The sequence below is a fragment of the Sciurus vulgaris genome, assembly GCF_902686455.1.
Source record: "Sciurus vulgaris genome assembly, chromosome: 2".
Taxonomy (NCBI): Eukaryota; Metazoa; Chordata; class Mammalia; order Rodentia; family Sciuridae; genus Sciurus; species Sciurus vulgaris.
This window is the reverse complement of record NC_136462.1, coordinates 82,342,176-82,364,503: the sequence shown is the minus strand read 5'-3', so window position 1 is coordinate 82,364,503 and position 22,328 is coordinate 82,342,176. Positions and strand designations below refer to the sequence as shown.

At 35.3% G+C, this 22,328-nt stretch overlaps 1 protein-coding gene across 1 annotated transcript; it reads right to left on the bottom strand.

Moving 5' to 3' along the window:
- Window positions 1-19,947: 19,947 nt before the first annotated feature.
- Window positions 19,948-20,859, bottom strand: LOC306653413 (olfactory receptor 4K3-like; the record flags this gene model as incomplete). The annotated part of the gene is made up of 1 exon (XM_079126417.1): window positions 19,948-20,859. One exon carries the CDS (start codon window positions 20,857-20,859, stop codon window positions 19,948-19,950), a length of 912 nt encoding a protein of 303 aa, XP_078982543.1.
- Window positions 20,860-22,328: the final 1,469 nt, after the last annotated feature.

Sequence of the window (22,328 nt, the reverse complement as noted above, 5' to 3'; positions counted from 1 at the left end):
AGCCAACAATGGTCTCTCCAGATTTCTTGTAAAAAAAATCTGTAATTTGTTTGTTACAGCATAAATTGAGTTTTCTGTAAATTGTAGCTTTTGCAATCCTAGTATTTCTATGACAGCACTTTCCTAATTGTTTTCTATAATTCCAACTTTTTCTATTTTTTAATAAAACATTGATTATCTGTCCTCTGTTCATCTTTAATAATTTACATGACTCAGAGTTCTGACCCACTGTCTCTTTAAAATTCAATTCTGTCTTATTCATTTAAGTTAGTACCTACATATAGATTAGCTTTATCCTTGAAGCCCAAAGTCATATGTCCAAAACTGCATGCAGTATACACAGATGGGAGCTCCGCCTCCACCTTCATGTTAACTGACTGAAACTGAACTCCCGATCTCATCTACTGCATGACCAGCTGCAATCAACTCACATCAACTCTAATCACAACTAACCCACTCCAATGCCTTAATGCATGTCAACACCATTCTTCTAGAAAGCCAACACAGGCGCTTGTGTGCTGTCCCTCCCTCACTTTCCATCTCTGGTTGCACATTTCTTATTCTCAAATAGTTTTTAAATCGATTTCTTTCACTCAATTTTCATTGTCATTTTGATCTGCTTTAATTTTTCATATTTTCTCATCTCAATAAGTAAAAGGTTATTCATTGCATGATATCTTTGCTTTCTTTTTTCCCCAAGTCCAGCCTCTTCTGTACTCTGCTTCCAAAGATAATCATCTAAAGATCAAACACAGTCTTGTGATTTTGTAACTTAAATCCTTTGATGGTTCTAGCAAGGGGAAATTCCACATGATACCACACAAGACTCTGAGTGAAGAAAGCATAGTTTGATTTTAGAGGCTATTTCCATAAATGATGTTAGGAAATTTGTATACCATGCCATTAATGGGTAAGCTTCCAAACTGATTTCTGATTAAAAATCTTAGTAAAATAGGAAGTGCTTAAAATATTTTATTCAGGAGGTTTTGGGGATTTTAAACTGTCAGTTTCTGATTATTAATAAAATATTAAAATTGAAATGTAAGGAAGGAAGCCTGGTAGCAAAACTATATTACAAATTAGACAGGAAGATTAAGTCTAGTAATACCATTGTAAAGAAGGTAGTGAAATTGTTATCATCACTTGTCAAACCATATAACTGTCTGCCTAAACATGTTAAGACCATTAAGTAGGAAATATTAAATTTAATAAGATTATTTAAAGAAATATTTTAAAAAGTAGCAACCTGTTAAAATATAATAAAATATGTTAAAAAGGAAATATGAAATGTATGTATTATATTGAAATATATATATATATATATTTCTGATACATTTGAAACCCTAATAAGATGGGAATTCAAACCATGCGAATAGAAAAAAGACTCAAAGTTATAAAAATACTAGTTCTCACTGAACTAATCCTAGGATTAAGTGCAGTGCTGATCAAGAGCTCAGTGGATATCTATTGGAACAAAGCAAAGTGAACTAAAGTGCACCCCAAAATCAGGGAAATTATGAAAAGGAAACCTAACAAGAGTTAGAATAGGAACTGAATGATTTCTATAAAGTAAATCAGAATATATCATAAATCTACAATATTAAGGAATTATAAATTGATTAAATTGAACAGAATATGGACTAAAAATCACTCTGGAATAAGACATGTATTAGGAAATTTAGTATATGACAAAAAAAGCATTATGATTATGTAGGAAAATGAAGGCTTATTTAAAAAGTTATAGTATTCAATAATTAAACATGGTTATCAATATTGGACACATAGACTTGTCACTTTTGTCTTATGGAAAAATAAGATCTGAACTTGTAGAAGACTTTAAGGTAAAATACAGTTAGAGAATATTTTTAAAAAGTGTGTGAATGAATTTTTTGAACTTGAGATTAAGAAGATATTTCTAATTTCATTTCAAATTCAGGAGCTGGACTCCATTTTAAATTGTTTCCTGAGCAGATGATCATACCTGTGGCTGCTGAGGCCTGGGGAGGTAAAGCTGCTCAGTCCACCTGAGGGGAAGGCGAAGTGCGGGCTCACTGCAGAGGTGATGTGGTGAGAGCCATCACTCTCAGCTGTGACCCAATTCTCCTTTGTCATGGAGTAAACTTTAAGTGAATAAACTTTAAGACAAACAGAAAAAAAAATATTAAAAGTTCTTTTGCTTAATTATGTTACTGTAATAGTAACTGGAAACCAATTATTCAAGAATAAGGGACCAATTAGGTAAGTAAATGGATAAATCCCTTCAACACAGGCTTTGGAAGTGATCATTAAGTCCATATTAATTAGTATAGAAAGATATCAATAAATCAAGGAGATAGTTGTAGAGTGTATATCTTTTTATTTTTGGGGATTGGATAATATTTTGTAGTAGTAAATATTCAGTAGTTACTAAAACTTTCTACAGGTTGTGGGACTTAAATAACTTTATGCCTATTCCTTTCTCCATGACTTGATTTGCTCTATTTTTAAAGATATTATTTACTGTCTTTTTAAATTTTAAAACAAGATTTATCAAAATTAATGCAGGGAAAATGAAAAACTGTATGCTAAATGTTGCACAATACTTTAGCACACAGTAAGTCCTAAATGAGTGTTATTCATCAATAGTTGATAACATTTAGGAAAGAGATCTAGAGCTTTTCAGAGTGGGAACGGTGATTGAATGGCTGTGGCAAAAATGAAACTAGCATGCCTTTTCATGTTGTATCAGTAAAGAGGTGATAGCCAATACAGAGATATTGCTTTTAATTTTTAAGATCCTAGTCTTCAGAGGGAGAAGGGATGGAAGAATCAAAGTATTTTACGGACCACTTAAAAGTATTACAGCTCTGAAGAATATTTTGAGTTCATCTCATTATTTGAATTCATTTCAAATATGAAGTAAGACCAGAAGCTACAAAACAAGTTGAGTGAAAAATCATCCAGTGAAGTGAGCTAATAAAGAAAAATAGACGATGGGAAGCAAAAAGGGACTGTGAAGGATAATAATGCAACCTGATGCTGAAGAACGAAGGGATGGGCACCCCACCTACCTGTGCCAGCAGGGCTCACCTCAGCAGCTGCACGGCAGGAGACATGCAGAGAGATTTGCTCCTTGTTAGAGTCATCATGACCTCTCAGGACACACAGTTATAAATAGTTCTTATGTTCATGAATGGAGCCAATTATCAGGATTGGAATAATGACCAATATCTGCCTCAGTATTTCCTTTCTGGAGAAAGAGTCTTCCTGCATGTTGTTTTCCTCAAGGGCCAAGTGTCATTAGCTGTAGAATTGAGTAAAATGGAAACTGACCGATTCCCTGTGGTGAGTAGTAATTATGTAGCTCTGAAAATACTTTCTTACCTTAGACATTAAATGTTTATTGGATTTTTGAAAGTTATCAAAATCAGTAATTATATTAATTTGACATTAATATCAGATTAAGGACCAAATGCTAAAATGTCAGCTTTACTGTTCATTCTTCTTAGGTTTTGAGAAATGTTGGATTTGGATTTGAGAAATATGGGAATGTTGAGAAGAGAATATTAAAACTATCTTCACTTGGAGCTTTAATACCTAAAATTATTCTATGTTGAAGTTTTTAAAAAAAATTGTTTTAATTTAAAAAGCAATGTATATTCATGGGTTAAATATATATAAAGAGGGCTTATCACAGTCTTCTAGAACCACTTATTGACACATCACAATGGACATCCTTGTAGGTTTTCTTTGACTTGTATCTGTACAGGTGTTGCTTGAGATCCCGTTAGTTCACTGTAATAAACTAAATTATTCCATTTCTGTTTAAATAAAGAGAAGTTATTTTATTAAGGTGAGAGCTTTTTTTTTTTTTTTTCTTTCTGGAGGCATTAGCTTCCAGGCATTAGCCATCTTTGGACAAAATAGCAGAGATTTTTGTGATACAAATATTTGTCAATTCTGCATATAAACTAGAAATAGATTACAAAACAATGAGAATATAAAGAGTCTGAGAATTAATGAAAATGGAGTGTAGTATAAGAAGTCTGAATTGCATAGAAGAGGAAATTCATGACAAGAAAACTGTGGAAACAGTATATAACAGGTAAAGTAGATATTTATGTAAAATTAAGTAATAAATATTTATTATTTCCAGCCAGAAAATACAGGAAAGAAAGAGAATAGGTCCAGAATAAAGGAATTAATGATACAGTATTTATCACTATTTTTTCTTTTTCATATTAGCAATAGATGTCATAGTCAAAGGAGAGGCAATATTTATATATAATTATAATATTTGTTTTCCATATAAACTTTGAAATGACACCCTTTGAAATTAAAAGTTCCCAATTGCTTTAACTTCTTAAACTCCTCACACAGAGACTAGTGACTTCCTCATGCTGAGGACAGATGCCAAGGAAATTACGATCAACACAGACAAATGCAGCCTAGTTAACATACACCTGTATATCATCTGGCTTTTGTTTCTATAAATGGCTCTGGCTTCTGTGGGACCTGGGGGAAAATAGCTAGATTGCTTCTCTGGCTGCTGCTTTCTAGTCTGATCAAATTGTATAAAGTATATTTTTCTGTTTTTCATCACTTGCCCATTTCTTTTTCTTTCTTTTTTTTTTTTTTCATTTTGCAGAAGAAAAACACGTTAATGGCTTACACTACTAGATATCAGGAATTGTTGGAGATCCAAGATGGTAGACTAGAGGGTGACTGCATTCCATGTCACTCCAGGACTCAGGATTCAAGAAGAAGAAATATTGAGAGAGCTGGGACAAGCTCAGAGCCGCTGGGCAAGACTTCTCTGCTGGGAAGGTAGGACCAGAGACTCAGGCCCAGACCAGCTGAGCCCCAGCCTGCAGTATAGTGTCCCTTCAGTTGAACATCGGTCAACACGTGGAGGCTCCTCGGCCCACTAGCAGGGAATATACCTCACCTGGAGGCCGCCCTCCCTAGAGGGGCAGCAACCTTTTTGGCCCACTACATTATCAAGTTCCTCCAAGACTTCAGGCTACTGAAGACAAGTAGGTGAGTTATTGGAAACCTGCAGGGACACTATAAGTCTATGGGGGGGAACTTCAATATCTCAGATTTGCACTCCTAGAAGGGAAGATACCTGAGCAATATGAGAAAACAAGGGAATAAAATGTCCCAAACAAACCTACATGCTACATCAATAAAATCCAGTGACAGCATGGCAGAAGAAATGACTGAAAGGGAGTTCAGAATGTACATAATTAAAGTGATCAGAGAAGCAAATGATAAGATGAGAGAGCAAATGCAGGCATTGAGTGATCGTATCAATCAACAGTTAAAAGAGCAAATGTGGGAAGCAAAGGATTATTTCAATAAAGAAATAGAGATTCTGAAAAAAAAAAAACCAGAAATTCTTGAAATGAAGAAAACAATAAACCAAATTAAAAACTCCATAGAAAGCAGAACCAATAGGATAGAACACCTGGAAGACAGAACCTTAGACATTGAAGACAAATATTTAATCTTGAAAACAAAGTTGACCAAACAGAGAAGATGGTAAGAAATTATGAACAGTATCTCCAAGAATTATGGGATATCATGAAAGGCCAAATTTAAGAATTATTGGGATTGAGGAAGGCACAGAGAAACAAACCAAAGGAATGAACAATCTATTCAATGAAATACTATCAGAAAATTTCCCAAATCTGAAGAATGAAATGGAAAATCAAGTATAAGAGGCATATAGGACACCAAATGTACAAAATTTACAACACACCAAGGCACATTATAATGAAAATACCTAACATACAAAATAAAGACAGAATTTTAAAGACTTTGAGAGAAAAGAATCAAATTACATTCAGGGGGAAAACAATATGGATATCAGCAGATTTTTCAACCCAGACCCTGAAAGCTAGAAGGGCCTAGAACAGCATTTTTCAAGCTCTGAAAGAAAATAAATGCCAACCAAGAATCTTACCCAGAAAAACTTGCCTTCAGATTTGACGATGAAATAAAATCCTTGCATGATAAACAAATGCTGAAAGAATTTACAAAAAGAAAGCCAGCGCTACAGAGCATTCTCAGCAGAATATTCCAGGAGGAAGAGACGAAAAACAACAATACAAGTCAGCAAAGGGAGGAACTACCCTGAAGGAATAGCCAAATAAAGGAGGAACCAAGTCATGTTAAAAAACAAAAATGAGCCAAAATGACCAGGAATACAAGTCATATCTCAATAATAACCCTGAATGTTAATGGCCTAAACTCATCAATCAAAAGACACAGACTGGCAGATTGGATTAAAAAGAAAGACCCAACAATATGCTGCCTTCAAGAGACTCATCTCATAGAAAAACACATCCACAGAGTAAAGATGAAAGGATGGGAAGAAACATACCATGCACATGGACTCAGCAAAAAAGGAAAGTCTCCATCCTCATATCAGATTAAAGAGGACTTCAAGCCAAAATCAGTCAGAAGGGATAAAGAAGGACATTTCATACTGCTTAAGGGAAGCATAAATCAGCAAGACATAACAATCATAAATATTTATGCCCCAAACAGTGGTTCATCCATGTATGTCAAACAAATCCTTCTCAATTCCAGGAACCAAATAGACAACAACACAATACTAGATTTCTTTAACACACCGCTCTCACTACTGGACAGATCTTTCAAACAAAAATTGAACAAATTACTAAAATTTGGCATGAAAAAGGAAATATCACGACAGACACAATTGAAATGCAAAACATAATTAGAAGCTATTTTGAAAATCTATACTCCAACAAAATAGAAAATCTCAAAGACATCAACAGGTTTCAGAGACATATGAATTACCTAAACTGAACCAGGTGGACATACACAATTTAAAAAAGTCAATTTCAAGCAATGAAATAGAAGAGGTCATCAAAAGCCTACCAACAAAGAAAAGTCCGGGACCAGATGGGTTCTCAGCCAAGTTCTACAAAACCTTTAAAGAAGAGCTCATTCTAATACTCCTCAAAGTATTCCATGAAATAGAAGAGGAGGGAACCCTTCCAAACTCATTCTATGAAGCCAATATCACCCTGATACCTAAACCAGACAGAGACACATCGAGGAAAGAAAATTTCAAACCAATATCCCTAATTAAACATAGATGCAAAAATTTTCAACAAAATTTTAGTAAATTGCATACAAAAATATACTAAAAACATAGTGTACCATGATCAAGTGGGTTTTATCCCAGGGATGCAAGGTTGATTCAACATCAGGAAATCAAATGTAATTCACCATATCAACAGACTTAAAGTCAAGAATCACATGATTATTTTGATAGAGGTAGAAAAAGCATTTGATAAAATACAGCATCCCTTCATGCTCAAAACACTAGAAAAAATAGGGATAGTGGGAACATTCCTTAACATTGTAAAGGCCATCTATGCTAAGCCCATGGCCAATATCATTCTAAATGGTGAAAAACTGAAAGGATTCCCCCTAAAAACTGGAACAAGACAGGGATGCCCTCTCTCACCACATCTATTCAACATTGTCCTTGAAATTCTAGCCAAAGCAATTAGACAGACCAAAGAATTTAAAGGAATACGAATAGGAAAAGAAGAACTCAAACTATCCCTATTTGCTGATGACATGATTCTATATTTAGAGGAGCTGGAAAATTCCACCAGAAAACTTTTAGAACTCATAAGTGAATTCAGTAAAGTAGCAGGATATAAAAACAATGCTCATAAATCGAATGCATTTTTATTTGTAAGTGATGAATCCTCAGAAAGAGAATTTAGGAAAACTACCCCAATCAAAATAGCCTCAAAAAAAAAAAAAAAAAAAAAAAAAAAACTTAGGAATTGATCTAACAAAAGTGGTGAAAGACCTTTACAATGAGAACTACAGAACACTAAAGAAAGGAAATAAAGAAAACTTTAGAAGATGGAAAGATCTCCCATGTTCTTGAATAGGCAGAATAAATATTTTCAAAATGGTAATACTACCAAAAGTGCTATACAGATTCAATGCAATTCCAATTAAAATCCCAAAGACGTACCTTACAGAAATAGAGCAAGCAATCATGAAATCCATTTGGAAAAAATAAGAGACCCAGAATAGCTAAAGCAATCCTTATCAGGAAGAATGAAGCAGGGAGTATCCCAATATCAGAACTTCAACTATACTATAGTGCAGTAGTGACAAAACGGCATGGTATTGGCCCCAAAATACACAGTTAGATCAATGGTACAGAATAGAGGACACAGAGACAAACCCAAATAAATACAGTTTTCTCTTACTAGACAAAGGTGCCACAAACATACAATGGAGAAAAGATAGCCTCTTCAACAAATGGTGCTGGGAAAACTGGAAATCCATATGCAACAGAATGAAACTAAACCCCTATCTCTCACCCTGCACAAATTCAACTCACAATCGATCAAGGACCTCAGAATCATACCAGAGACACTGCACCTTATAGAAGAAAGAGTTGGTCCAAATCTTCATCATGTCAGCTTAGGATCAGACTTCCTTAATATGACTCCCAAAGCACAAGAAATAAAAGCAGGAATCAATAATTGGTATAGATTCAAACTAAAAAGCTTTTTGTCAGCAAAGGAAACTAACGACAATGTGAAGAAAGAGCCTAAAGAGTGGGAGAAAATCTCTGCCACACATACTTCAGATAGAGCACTAATCTCCAGAATCTATAAAGAACTCAAGAAACTCTACGCCAAGAATGCAAATAATCCAATCAACAAATGTGCTAAGGAAATGAGCAGATACATAACAGAATATCTACAAGCAATGAACAGATACATGAAAAAATGTTCAACATCTCTATAATAAGAGAAATGCTAATCAGAACTACCCTAAGCTTCCATCTCACCCCAATTAGAATGGCGATTATCAAGAATACAGGCAATAGTAAGTGTTGCCGAGGATGTGGGGAAAAAGGTACACTCATACATTGCTGGTGGGGATGCAAATTAGTGCAGCCACTCTGGAAAGCAGTGTGGAGGTTCCTTAGAAAACTTGAAGTGGAACCACCAATTGACCCAGCTACCCCATTCCTTGGCCTATACCCAAAGGACTTAAAATCAGCATACTACAGAGATACAGCCACATCAATTCAATGTTCATAGCTGCTAAATTCACAATAGTCAGGCTGTGGAACCAACCTAGATGCCCTTCAGTTGATGAATGGATAGAGAAACTGTGGTATATATATATATATATACAATGGAGTATTACTCAGCCATAAAGAATGATAAAATTATGGCATTTACAGGCAAATGGATGAAATTGGAGAATATCATGCTAAGTGAGATAAGTCAATCTTAAAAAAACCAAAGGACGAATGATCTCGCTGATAAGTGGATGATGACACATAATGGGGGGTGGGAGAGGTTAGTGTTAGGGTTAGAGTTAGGGTTAGGGAGGGGGGCAAGAATGGAGGAAGGACTTTATAGAGGGAAAAGAGGGGTGGGAAGGGTGGGGGGAAGGGAAGAAATAACAGAATGAATCAAACAACATTACCATATGTAAATTGATGATTACACAAATGGTATGCCTTTACTCCATGTACAAACAGAGAAACAACATGTATCCCATTTGTTTACAATTTAAAAAAAAATCAGCATACTACACTGATGTAGCCACATCAACGTACATAGCTGCTCAATTCACAATAGCCAGATTGTGGAACCAACCTAGATACCCCTCAATAGATGAATACATAAAGAAAATGTGGTATATATACACAATGGAATATTAATCAGTCATATAGAAGAATAAAATTATGACATTTGCAGGCAAGTGGATGAAGTTGTAGAATATCATGCTAAGTGAGGTAAGTCATTCCCAAAAAACGAAAAGATGAATGAACCTGCTGATAAGCAGATGATGATACATAATGGGGGTGGGAGGGAGGCAAGAATGGAGGAAGGATGGATTATACAGAGGAAAAAGAGGGGTGGGAGGGGTGGGGGGAAGGAAAAATAATGGAATGAGACAAACATCATTACCCTATTAAATGTATGTTTACACAAATAGTATGACTCTACTTCATGTACAACCAGAGAAACAAGTTGTACCCCATTTGTTTACAATGAATCAAAATAAATAATTTAAAAAAAATAATTGTTATAAAGCAATTAAATGTTTTCACTCTGAACACTGAAACAGTTTTAAACTGGGGAAAAGATTCAAGAAAAGACAAATAAGACCAATGGTACACCCTGAAGAATCCAGGGAGAGACCTACACATGTGGTCAGTTGGTTACTACAGTGCCAAGTGGAAAAAGGAAATGGACAGTCTTCTTGATAAAGAGCAGATCAACTGGATGTCCACATGGGAAAAATGAACTTCCTCCCTGACTTCTCCACTCCAGGCAAAAGTTGACTCCAGATGCTATATTGAAATATGACAAGTGAAATAATGTAATTTCTACGTTGAGACTTAGACAACGTCCTCATGTCCTTGAGACAGTAAAGATTTCTTAAAAGAAATACTCTAAGAAACAGTAAGCATAAAGAAAAAGATGTATTGGATCACACTATAACTATGTCAATTCATAAAATGATCATATTAAGGCAGAGATACAACAAGAATGTAAGGAAATATTTGCAATACAGATTTCCCCCAAAGTTTCACTTTCATATATATATATGTGAAGTAAATAGGAAAAAAATCAGAGAGCAGAACAAAATGTGGGCAAAAGGCAGAAAATTATGCTTTCTGAAAGAAAATGCTCAAATAGTCAATTGACATAGAAAAACTCTTCAACTTTATAGGTTCAGTTGACAATTGAAAGCAATTTAAGTAACATTTCACAATCACATTAATGGTAAAATAAAAAATCAACTCCAGGTGTTGGTGTTAATGTGGACCAACCACAACTCTCCTAGACTCTTGGTGGAAGTATGTATTGGTGTAAGTATTATTTTGAAACACCACTTGGCTGCATCTAGAAAAGTCGAATATGTGCATGCTCTGAGACTCATATGCCAAGAGAAATGTTTACATATAGGCACCGCAAAATGTGCAAAAATGTGCCTGGAAGTTATTATTTGTAATAGACCCAAACTAAAACTAATGCAAACATCCATCAAGAGTAGAATGAATACATAAATTATAACAGTTTCACACAATGGCAGTAAGCAATACTACACGACATGAAGGATTTTCAAAAATAAGGAGTCAGCACATGCTGGGTTAATCAATAAGTATAACGCTAAAAATCAAGAAAAGTAAACTATGTGTTCAATATCAGCATAGTGACTGTCCTTGAAAGGTGCATAAAATAAAAATGATGTATTTCTTGATTTGGGGATTGGCTACATGGCATGCTCCTGTACAACCTCATCAAGCTGAGCACTTGGATGTGTGTTACACTTCTAAAAAGTTTATATTTGAAGGAAAATTGCTAACAAAACTATTTGTATGCTTCTATCAAGTTACCTGGTAGAAGAGTGAATTAAAATGTGACATTTTGTTTTTTTATAGTATAAGGTAAATATGGTTGCTAAGGAACTGGACTTGCCTTGAGCTTCTTTTGTCTTGAAATCTTGAGACATAGGCAGGACACAGGTTCCAAACATGTTTCAGTCTTTGAATTTCCTGATCTCTGACTCAGCCCTTCCAGTGAAACTTTCCCTAGACCCCTCTTGGAGGCTGTCAGATCTTGGTGCTCTCATCCTCAGCTTCTGGCATGACTCCAGCTTGGTTCAGCCCCAGCGTGGGAGTCCAGTTCCTGCCACGCCCCCTGTGCTGACCTTCCGTCTGAAGTGACCCATGACTTCAGCTCCTCAGCATTTGTCCCACCCATTCTTGATTTTATATCCATCACAGAAAACAAAAGACAGTAATGCAAAAGGAATAAATTCAAATGCCCCAAAGGCCAGGCAGATTAAAAAAGATTAAATTCTTATATAAAATTAATTTTACTATTTAAACAAATACATATGATTTTTTTCTATTTTTCTCAAATTATATAGTTTTCAACCTAAATATGTGAAACAGAAAAATAGTATTTCCTATATATATGGACATTAAGAGTATAAAAAAATTATTCATGGTATTTCCTTGTAGGGCTGCAGGGACTATAGTAAGGTATAGAGTTTGTGCTTATCTAGAGCAGGTAGATGCTATTCTGCTGCATTTGTGTGATGGATAACTATGGAGAAATGTAGATATAGTACAGGAAAGAGATAGCACCTGCAGTTTTAGGTGAAATCTCCTGTTTTTTGCATATTTGACTTAACACTTTAAAAGACTATGAAAGTCAAATAAAACATGTTTGAGGCTGGATTTGGCTCAAAGACCATTATTTTGTAAGTTCCCTGAAATTGCATATTCAAGATCTCCTCATTAAGGAAATTGCAGAGGAATACTCCTGATGAAAATAACACAGATCCTATTGTGGTGCACAAGTCTTGGACCAGTCAAAGAAGAGTCAATGTCAACTACTTTTTCTTTTCCTTTTTTTTTTTCAATTTTAAATTTTTTAATTTGTATAGCCATATTGCCATCCAGAAAATTTGTACTAATTTAGCTTATTTTTGTTTTTTTTCTTTTTTCATTTGTTCTAATTAAGTTATACATGACAGTAGAATGAATTTTGACACATCATACATAAATGGAGTATAACCTCATTCTTCTGGTTGTACATGATGTGTAATTACACAGTTGTATAATCATATTTGCACGTAGGGTAATAATGTCTGATTCATTCTACTATCCTTCCTACCCCCATACCTTCTCCCCTCCCTTCACTCCCCTCTGTCTAATCCAAAGTGCCTCTTTTCTTCCCTAACCCCCCTCCTCCCTGTTGTGAATATTTGAGAAAACATTCAGCCTTTGATTTTTTGGGATTGGCTTATTTTGCTCAGCATATTCTCTAGCTCCATCAATTTACCTGAAAATGCCATAATTTCATTCTTCTTTAAGGTGAAGTAATATTCTATTGTGTATATATACCACATTTTCTTTGCCATTCAATTGCTGAAGGGCACCAAGTTGGTTCCATAGTTTTGCTATTGTGAATTGAGCTGCTATAAACATTGATGTGGCTGCATCACTGTAGTATGCTGATTTTAAGTCATTTGGGTATAAAGTGATTAGTAGGATAGTTAAGTCAAATGGTGGTTCCATTCCAAGTTTTTTGAGGAATCTTCATACTGCTTTCCATAACAGCTGCACCAATTTGTAGTCCCACTAGCACTGTATGAGTGTACCTTTTTCCCTGCGTCCCCGCCAATATTTATTGTTGTTTGTACTCTTGAAAATTGCCATTCTAATTGGAGTGAGGTGAAATCTTAGAGTAGTTTTGATTTGTGTTTCCCTAATTGCTAGAGATGTTGAACATTTTTTCATATATTTGTTGATCAATTGTATTTCTCCTTCTGAGAAGTGTCTGTTCAGATCCTTAGTCCATTTATAGATTGGGTTATTTGTTTTGTTGGTGTTAAATTTTTGAGTTCTTTATATATCCTGGGGATTAATGCTCTATCTGAGGTGCATGTGGTAAAAATACCCTCTCATTCTGTGTGCTCTTTACTTGTATTATTGTTTCCTTTGCTGAGAAGAAGCTTTTAGTTTGAACCAATCCCATTTATTGATTCTTGATTTTACTACTTGTCCTTTAGGAGTCTTGTTAAGGAAGTCAGGTCCTAAGCTGACATGATGAAGATTTGGACCTACTTTTTCTTCTATTAGGTGCAGGGTCAATGTTCTAGTGCCTAAGTCTTTGATCCACTTTTAGTTGAGTTTTATGCAGGGTGAGAGATAGGGGTTTAATTTCATTTTACTGCATATGGATTTCTAGTTTTCCCAGCACCATTTGTTAAAGAGCCTATCTTTTCTTCATGTATGTTTTTGGCACCTTTGTCTAGTATGAGGTTACTGTATTTATGTGGGTTTGTCTCTGTGTCTTCTATTCTATGCCATTGGTCTCCATGTCTATTTTGGTACTAACACCATGCCATTTTTGTTACTATGGCTCTGTAGTATAGTTTAAGGTTTGATATTGTGATACCTTCTGCTTCACTTTTCTTGCAAAGAAATTTAATTTTATGATTGCCTTTTCTATTTCAACGAAGAATGTCATTGGAATTTTAATAGGAATTGCATTAAATCTGTGTAACGCTTGTGGTAGTATGGCCATTTTGACAATGTTAATTCTGCCTATTCAAAAGCATGGAAGATCTTTCCATCTTCTAAGGTCTTCTTAATTTATTTCTTTAGTGTTCTATAGTTTTCATTGTAGAGGCCTTTTGACTCTTTTGTTTTATTGATTCCCAAGCATTTTATTTTATTTTTTTGAGGCTATTGTGAGTGAGGCAGTTTTCCTAATTTCTCTTTCAGTGAATTCATCACTGATATACAGGAACACATTTGATTTATGGGTGTTGATTTTATATCCTGCTACTTTGTCGAATTCATATATTAATTCTAGAGGTTTTCTGGTGAAATTTTTTGGATCTTCTAAATATAGAATCACGTCATCAGCAAATAGTGATAGTTTGAGCTCTTCTTTTCCTATTTGTATCCCTTTAATATTTTTCTTCTGTCTGATTGCTCTGTCTAGATTTTCCAGGATTATGTTGAATAGAAGGGATGATAGAGGGCATCCTTTTCTTATTCCAGTTTTTAGAAGGAATGCTTTCAGTTTTTCTCCATTTAGGATGATATTGGCCTTGAGTTTAGCATAAATAGCTTTAGTCTAAGCAGGTTTGTATCAGAGTCTCTCCCCAGGGCCAATCTGACACATGAGAGCCTGCTGAGCAAGTGCAGTGATGTCACCTCAAGGTCCTGGAAATAGGAAAATGCACAGGGTTTGTACTCTGAGAGCAGTAAGTGTGGAAAATTTACCTTTCTTGAGATGGCTCCTGGTTACAATATCCTGAGAACATGAGGGGCAGCACAGAAAACTTCAGTCAGCTCACTATACAGATCCAGATCTTGACAGTAAGACCTTGGTTTTCAGTTTTCAAGAACTACTAATACAGTCTAGCAAGATCACAGTCAGGATTCCCTACTGTTATGTTCTGTACACAGGAAGGTGGAAGGGGAAGTTACATGCAGGCTTCAGATCACTTATGAAGCAATTGTGACTCCTAATAACAAAGAGTCACATCAAAGAGCTAATTTGAGAAATTTCATCTAAAATACATTTCAAGAAGTCATCATATATTCACATATAGATCTGTTGGCATATATGAGTGATGATTCTATAATCATCTGGTTTGGCAAAGACATGAGTACAACTATTTAATATAGATCTGTTAAATCAGTCATGTTATCATGAACCCTTTAATTTCTTAATATAGAGATTGACTGTCACTTTTAGCTCAGAAGATATCAATGTAGATGTGAGATCCAAGAAACTGACTTTCTTCTGTGCATGGGAATAAATCAGAAATTAAAATATTGTAAAGACACATCATTATCAAAGGGTGTATAGACTATGAGTTATTACACAAACTATTGTACCCAAAAGACCATATAAAGCTGACATAACTGGTCTTTTTCATTCTAATCCTACTGACAATGAAAGAAACTATGAGTTTTCCTTCTCTATGTATTTTAATAGACACACACTCAATAGAATGTGGTTTATGCTTTTTGTTTGTGTGTGCGAAGTTGTTGTCAGGTGAGGTTTTCCCTAACAGCAGAAAACTTGTCAGATAGATAGCCTGTGACCCCATGGATATCTGAATTTTACAGGGGATGAGTGTGTGCTTGCACTGTGTTGTTACTGACATCTCTGCTTGCCTTGCCTTTGTTTTTATCAGTTTAAATGTTTTTTTGCCTTAAAACAATACATCCTTCTTCCCCATTCTCATGGCTGCCTTATTTTTCATGTAAGGTAAAACTATAAGTACAAAATTATTTATTAATCAAGAAAAGAAATGATGTTTCTAAGGATTTTAAACACCTCTCCCTCTGTATTTAAGGATAAAAAAATTGAGGGAAATTCTGCAATTATATAAACAAATAATACCTGAAAACTAAAAGGGATTAGGGTCAGGGAGATGGTATTGTGGTTTCATTCATTTGTCATTTTGTTCTCTAAGTGGAAGAAGATCATTCAAGTTATCTTTAGTATTATCCCTAGCTAAGTTAGAATTAGGACAGATAAATTATATCTTTTTCCATTTACAACAAAGATATCATATAAGACTTTGAATAACAAATTATTCAAATTATTGCAGGGAAAGAATGTTTAAAAGAAGCCTGACAATATTCTTAGAAAGACACTTATAGTGGGTGATATTCCATAACCATATTGGGAGAGTTCTAGTAAGTTACCACCTTCTTTGTGCTTGACCAGAAAATTTCAGTTTCTTTGAAACATATGGAATGCAAAATAGCTTTAAAAAGCATACATAAAATTGTAATGGGATGCTCCTATAGAGATCTAAAATTTTAAATATATTAGAGGAAAATAATGCATTTTATATTGACATATTACCTGCTGCCTCATATTATATTTTTAAAAGAGGAATAATGATAACAACTTCAAAGCAATTAGGTAAGTACTATATAATCTTGGTGAAATGTGTACACAATGTTGAGAACATAGGTAGTATTTCATAAATTGTGGTGATTGTTATTTTTATAGCAATCATTTACTAATCTTTGAACTTATACAAGGGGTATTAATGTAGACTTATTATTCCCTCCCAGTGGTAAGATTTTAAGTATTGTATTTGAAACAAAATTTTTTTTTTCTTTTTTTTTTTCTTTTTTTTAATTTTTTTTTTTATTGTAAACAAATGGGATACATGTTGTTTCTCTGTACATGGCATAAAGGCATACCATTTGTGTAATCATAAATTTACATAGAGCAATGTTGTTTGATTCATTCTGTTATTTTTTCCCTTCCCCCCACCCCTCCCACCCCTCTTTACCCTCTATACAGTACTTCCTTCCTCCATACTTGCCCCCCTCCCTAACCCTAACTCTAACCCTTCCCTCCCCCCCATTATGTGTCATCCTCCACATATCAGCGATATCATTCGTCCTTTGGCTTTTTGAGATCGGCCTATCTCACTTAGCATGATATTCTCCAATTTCATCCATTTGCCTGCAAATGTCATAATTTTATCATTCTTTATGGCTGAGTAATATTCCATTGTATATATATACCACAGTTTCTTTATCCACTCATCAATTGAAGGGCATCTAGGTTGGTTCCACAGTCTGGCTATTGTGAATTGAGCAGCTATGAACATTGATGTGGCTGTATCTCTGTAGTATGCAGATTTTAAGTCCTTTGGGTATAGGCCAAGGAGTGGGATAGCTGGGTCAAATGGTGGTTCCATTCCAAGTTTTCTAAGGAATCTCCATACTGCTTTCCAGAGTGGCTGCACTAATTTGCAGCCCCACCAGCAGTGTATGAGTGTACCTTTCTCCCCACATCCTCGCCAACACCTGTTGTTGCTCGTATTCTTGATAATCGCCATTCTAATTAGGGTGAGATGGAATCTTAGGGTGGTTTTGATTTGCATTTCTCTTATTACTAGAGATGTTGAACATTTTTCCATATGTTTGTTGATTGCTTGTAGATCTTCTTCTGTGAAGTGTCTATTCATTTCCTTAGCCCATTTGTTGACTGGACTATTTGAATTCTTGGAGTAGAGTTTTTTGAGTTCTTTATAGATTCTGGAGATTAGCACTCTATCTGAAGTATGAGTGGCAAAGATATTCTCCCACTCTGTAGGCTCTTTCTTCGCATTGCTGATAGTTTCCTTTGCTGAGAGAAAGCTTTTTAGTTTGAATCTATCCCAGTGGTTGATTCTAGCTTTTATTTCTTGTGCTATGGGAGTCCTGTTAAGGAAGTCTGGTCCTAGACCAACAAGGTGAAGATTTGGACCTACTTTTTCTTCTATAATCTGCAGGGTCTCTGGTCTGATTCCGAGGTCCTTAATCCATTTTGAGTTTAGTTTCGTGCATGGTGAGAGATATGGGTTTAGTTTCATTCTGTTGCATATGGATTTCCAATTCTCCCAGCACCATTTGTTGAAGAGGCTATCTTTTCTCCATTGCATATTTTTGGCCCCTTTGTCTAGTATGAGAAAATTGTATTTATTTGGGTTTGTGTCCGTGTCCTCTATTCTGTACCATTGATCTACCTTTCTATTTTGGTACCAATACCATGCCGTTTTTGTTACTATTGCTTTGTAGTAGAGTTGAAGATCTGGTATTGCAATACCCCCTGTTTCACTCTTCCTGCTAAGGATTGCTTTAGCTATTCTGGGTTTCTTATTCTTCCAGATGAATTTCATAATTGCTTGCTCTATTTCTGTAAGGTACACAATTGGGATTTTAATTGGAATTGCATTGAATTTGTATAGCACTTTAGGTAGTATGGCCATTTTGACAATATTAATTCTTCCTATCCAAGAACATGGAAGATCTTTCCATCTTCTAAGGTGTTCTTTAATTTCTTTCTTTAGTGTTGTATAGTTCTCATTGTAGAGGTCTTTCACCTCTTTTGTGAGATTGATTCCCAAGTATTTTATTTTTTTCGAGGCTATTGTGAATGGGGTAGTTTTCCTAATTTCTCTTTCTGAAGATTCATCACTTATGTATAAAAATGCGTTGGATTTATGGGCATTGATCTTGTAACCTGCTACTTTACTGAAATCACTTATGAGTTCTAAGAGTTTTCTGGTGGAATTTCCAGGTTCCTCTAAATATATAATCATGTCATCAGCGAACAGGGATAGTTTGAGTTCTTCTTTTCCAATTTGTATCCCTTTAATTTCTTTGGTTTGTCTAATTGCTCTGGCCAGAGTCTCAAATACGATGTTGAATAGAAGTGGTGAAAGAGGGCATCCCTGCCTTGTTCCAGTTTTTAGGGGGAATGCTTTCAGTTTTTCACCATTTAGAATGATATTAGCCATGGGCTTAGCATAAATGGCCTTTACAATGTTAAGGAATGTTCCCACTATCCCTATTTTTTCTAGTGTTTTGAGCATGAAGGGGTGCTGTATTTTATCAAATGCTTTTTCTGCATCTATTGAAATAATCATGTGATTCTTGACTTTAAGTCTATTAATATGGTGAATTACGTTGATTGATTTCCTGATGTTGAACCAACCTTGCATCCCTGGGATGAAACCCACTTGATCATGGTGAGCACCAAAAGTAGTAGAAGACAGGAAATAGTTAAACTCAGAGCTGAAATCAATGAAATTGAAACAAAAGAAACAATACAAAAAATTGACAAAATAAATAGTTGGTTCTTCGAAAAAATAAACAAAATTGATAAACCTTTAGCCACACTAACAAAGAGAAGACGAGAGAAAACCCAAATCACTAAAATTCGGAATGAACAAGGAAATATCACAACAGACAGGATTGAAATACAAAACATAATTAGAAGCTATTTTGAAAATCTATACTCCAACAAAATAGAAAATTTCGAAGACATCAACAGGTTTCTAGAGACATATGAATTGCCTAAACTGAATGAGGAGGACATAAACAATTTAAATAGACCAATTTCAAGTACTGAAATAGAAGAAGTCATCAAAAGCCTACCAACAAAGAAAAGTCCGGGACCAGATGGGTTCTCAGCCGAGTTCTACAAAACCTTTAAGGAAGAGCTCATTCCAATACTTCTCAAAGTATTCCATAAAATAGAAGAGGAGGGAACCCTCCCAAACTCATTCTATGAAGCCAATATCACACTGATACCTAAACCAGACAGAGACTCATCAAGGAAAGAAAATTTCAGACCAATATCCTTAATGAACATCGACGCAAAAATTCTCAACAAAATTTTAGCAAATCGCATACAGAAACAAATTTTTAAAAATGGCAAAAACACATACATCTGTTAGCACTCATAGCTCATAGATAAGAATGAGTCATATATGCAGTACAATTTAATTTACAGGCCAAAGTGCAGACAACTCAGGCTGCACACAGCGGATTTTTTGATTACATGAGACCTATTATTCCATGGATTTCACATGCTAATTCACCAGTTTCTTTACAGCTTTCTTAATATGGTTATTTCTCAGTGTGTAAATGGCTGGATTCAGGAGAGGAGTGATTACTGTGTAAAACACAGCTAGAAACTTGTCCACCCACGTGATGCTGACTGGCCACAGATAGATGAAGATGCAGGGTCCAAAGAACAACACCACCACTGTGATGTGGGAAGTACAGGTAGAGAGCGCCTTTGAGGCACCCCCTTCAGAGCGAAGGCGCACAGTTACTAGGATATAAGTATAGGAGATCAGCAAAACAATGAAGCAAGTTGTTGCCAAAATACCACTGTCTGCATTTATCAGCATTCCCAAAGTATTAGTGTCCATGCAGGCTAATTTAAGCACTAAAGGAATATCACAGAAAAAGCTGTCCACTACTCTGGGACCACAGAAGGGCAGCTCCAAAATCATAAACAGTTGACTCATGGCATGCACAAAGCCAATGATCCATGATATCAGAACTAACCAGATGCACTTTTGTCTGTCCATGATGCTGGAGTAATGGAGTGGTTTGCAGATGGCCACATAACGGTCATAGGCCATTGTCACAAGAAGCACCATCTCGCCGCCTCCAAAGAAATGCACACAGAGGATCTGGCTCATGCAACCCCCAAAGGAAATGGTCTTCTTGTCCTTTAGGAGGTCTGTGGTCAGTTTAGGGGTGGTGACTGAGGAAAGGCAGAAGTCAACAAAGGAGAGATTAGCCAACAGGAAGTACATGGGGGAATGGAGATGGGGGTCAGTGATGATTAGTAGCACGACAAAGAGGTTGCCCACCACGGTCATCAGGTAGAGTATGGAGAATGACAGAAAGAGGAAGATCTGCAGCTCCTTTGAGTTACAAAGTCCCTGAAAAATGAACTCATGCACCACAGACTGGTTTGCTTCTTCCATTTAGCATTTTCTGTTCTAATGTGATCCAAAGAGAAAGAGATGCACTAAGCACTTCCAGAATAGAAACAAGAACTTAATGTTTAGTTTGCAGTGATCAGATCACTACGTCTCATGCACAAAGTGGGAATCTTAGCATTGTATTAACTTGAGGTTTAGAATAAATATTTCTTGAATTTAGATGTGTGCACACACTTGTGACTAAGCAGAAGGCTACCTTTGTGGAGAAGTGCAAGTCAATACATTAAATAAAAACACATACAGGTGTCAAAAATGAATTTTCTGATTTAAAGTGTCCATAGTCGATACTTCCCATAAACAGTTTTTCCAAGTTTCAAATCTGCTTCTTCTGCAGAGAATCAAAAAGACTTGCCTTCAGTGCACAGATGTAAAATATATTTGAAGGCTCTTCATTTTACCAAAGTGAATCCAGGGCAGCAATCTAGATAAATTTCAGGACATAAATCTATAAATAAATTAATATGTAGAAGGATAATGAATTGAAACAAAGTCTATAGGAAACTATGGGAAAAACTGATCATCAAATCACTTGAGATAGGATGTTTAGGTATCAAAAATGACCCCTAGACTCTGATACACATTTAGATCATTATATACTGTATTCCTCACACTTTGATTTTTCCCCATAAGAGTGTATTTCTTCAAAAATATGTATTCCTTGACCTGAGCATTGCCATCTGTTGTCATACAGTGACTGGCTCCTGGCTCTTATTGGTAAGACAAATATTATCTCAGGGATTAGTTTAAATGATAATTATGTGACAACTAGTCTTTTGTGGGATACAATAAAATTCTAAGCTCATTTGTTTTTGAATGATTCGACTGTATTATTTCAGTTTCCCTCACTGAAATATTTAATTTGTAAGCTGTAAAGCCCTAAGTACATTTTTCTAATTCCTTCCTCTTCTCTCCCTGCCTGTCTCCTCCCTTGTCCTTCCTTCCTTCTCTCCTTTCCTCCCTCACCTGTTTATCCTTCCTTCCTTCCTTCGTTCCTTTGTTCTTTCCTTCCTTCATTCTTTCCTTTTATTTCATCTCTCAATTTCAATGTTTTTTTTTTCCCCCCTTACCATTTTTAGGCTAGAAACTGGAAGATTCAAAAGTCAACAATTAGCAATCATCATATGCTAGCTCTGTGTGAGGCATTTGAAAGAATTCTATTTTAATAATAACAATATTTATTGCCATTTTGCAGATGTGAAAGTTTGATTTTCTCATTATAAAGCTAGAGACTGGAAAAGCTGGAATAGAAACTGAGGTCTGTCTGACACCAAAGCCACCAATATAACCTCCATGCTATATATGGCTGTTGATTTTGAGAAGACTAAGAAAATTAATATTTGTGAAATAGCTCTTTCTGTTCTATGAAGAGATAATCAAAATTAAAATAAATTGCCAATAGAAGTAGAGAAACTCGTTTACATTAAAATAATTTCAACTTCATCATTTGTCTT